The sequence below is a fragment of the Chiloscyllium plagiosum genome, unplaced genomic scaffold (assembly GCF_004010195.1).
Source record: "Chiloscyllium plagiosum isolate BGI_BamShark_2017 unplaced genomic scaffold, ASM401019v2 scaf_53002, whole genome shotgun sequence".
Lineage (NCBI taxonomy): Eukaryota > Metazoa > Chordata > Chondrichthyes > Orectolobiformes > Hemiscylliidae > Chiloscyllium > Chiloscyllium plagiosum.
In genome coordinates, this window is record NW_025206504.1 from 6,374 (window position 1) to 8,352 (window position 1,979).

Here is a 1,979-nt window from a genome sequence, read left to right on the forward strand (position 1 = left end):
TGTGTGTGTCTGTGTGTGTCTGTGTGTGTGTCTGTGTGTGTGTCTGTGTGTGTCTGTGTGTGTGTGTATGTCTGTGTACACACTGCCGGTTTCTCAATGCAAGTAAGAGTGAGCAGTACAAAATGACCAAAGCTCAGGGTCGGTTTGATCATAAAAGATATATTTTATTGGGCAAGCACGATGAGAAAGATTTGGCAAGGTTTTGTAAAGCTGGCAGAAATTCTTTGCAAAGCAGGACATTACTGAGCCCCGTCACATCTAAAACAGCGAGTAATCTCCCCAGTGGGGTCTAAGTCTACAAATGGTATTGACTATTCAATATCTTTTCATATACAGTAGCTTTCCTTTACGCTTCAGATATTTACACACACACACACACACACACACACACACACACACACACACAAAGACCTAAAACACGGCCAAATCCAATCTTTTGGAATTTGACCGTCGGAGTTTAACCTCAGAGTTAGGGATGGATCGATTAGGTGGGGGGGAGAGTAGAGGCGATGGAGATTGTGTGGAGTGTATTGACAGGGATGAAGCCCTGTCCAGAGACGGCATTTGGAGGGAAGAGGGGGGAGCAGGGTGGGATGGGGAGCCTTCTGAGCACAGGGGAAAGAGGGAGAGATTAAGCATCTCCGACACAAGAGGAACATTAGCAGACGCAGAAAGATTCGCAGGTTAGAGTGGATTTTCTTCCTCGTCTTTCCTGGGGCTGTCGGTGTTGGGGGCTGGGTGGGGGAACATTACAGGACATGGGGCATTAACGCGTACCGCAGTTCCCCTCCCGATGGGACACGGAGAAGGGAAAACCCACCGTTCATGCGGTTCCCGCTTCCCTCGCGAATACGAGCTGAAATTGACCAGGAGCCAGAGACGCCAGAGATGGATAACTCAGTGAGGCTCCAGTAGACATTACCCAAATCGTTACATTCAGAGAGAGATTCCTGAAAGCACAAGTCTACAGATATATACAAGGACAGACACACACACACACACACACACACATATCGCTCGCGTTTTTACACGCTGTCGCAGTCACAATCCGAGCAGATATTGCTGAGTCTTCAAACGAAGAATTTTTGATAGCACAAACACGCTCACAGTTGCCGGTCTACCTGGTCAGAGAGAGAGAGAGAGAGAGAAGATATTCAGATCTTGGCATCAGAGAGGGTACCACGCGATCTTCCCAGATGGTGCCAACTCATTCCAGAGTCCTACCCCTGGTAGTTCCCATCCAAACCAATCAAATTCCAACGCGATTAGAAAGTACGGGGTCTGAGTCCACTGCAATAATCAGGGCAGGAGTGTCTCACAGAAACTGGCCAACTTCGGACAGGGCTAGACAGGGTGGGTCAAGTTGAATGTTTCCCTCCCTCCAGCCAGGAGATAGTCTGCCCCTCCACCCTCTCTCACTGTGGGACAGTCCCACCAGCAACAGCTCCCCCCCCCCCCCCCCCCACAACAGAGCCAGAGGGAGACACTGAGCCGTCTGTCTCTCACCTCAGGAGATCCAGACACGGATAGTCATCAGCACGTTGAAGACTATACTCTTCACAAACAGAATCCTTAATCCGAAGATGGTCAGCGACAGAAGGTTGAATTGTGGATCTGAGAGGGGAGACGGAACAGAAACTGAGAAGGTGGTTGGAAATGACGGGGCATTTGACACCATTCAACATTTCCTTGTGGCATTGATGTGTTGGTGCACACACACGCACGCTCTCACACACACACTCATTTACACACACACTCATTTACACAAATACATGCTTGCATGCACACACAGACTCACACACACTTACACATGCACACAGACACGCTCACATACTTACGCACACACATATACACCTCCACAGACACACACACACACAGATATACACACAGACACACACTCACACAGACACATACATACACACAGGCACACAGACACAAACACACATAGACAGACACACTTACACACAGACACACACACA

At 49.0% G+C, this 1,979-nt stretch overlaps 1 protein-coding gene across 2 annotated transcripts in view; it reads right to left on the reverse strand.

Moving 5' to 3' along the window:
• Window positions 1–139: 139 nt before the first annotated feature.
• Window positions 140–1,979, reverse strand: part of LOC122546517 — a 2,921-nt gene continuing 1,081 nt past the window's right edge. The window contains exons 3-4 of one of the 2 annotated variants that reach the window (XM_043685213.1): window positions 1,507–1,614; window positions 140–1,117 (exon numbers count right to left, since the gene is read on the reverse strand). In XM_043685213.1, coding sequence (XP_043541148.1) covers window positions 1,508–1,614 — 107 coding nt within the window. In that variant the 3' untranslated portion in view covers window positions 140–1,117; window position 1,507. Of the gene's footprint in view, window positions 1,122–1,506; window positions 1,615–1,979 lie in introns of both variants that reach the window. The other variant, XM_043685212.1, reaches the window with a different exon arrangement.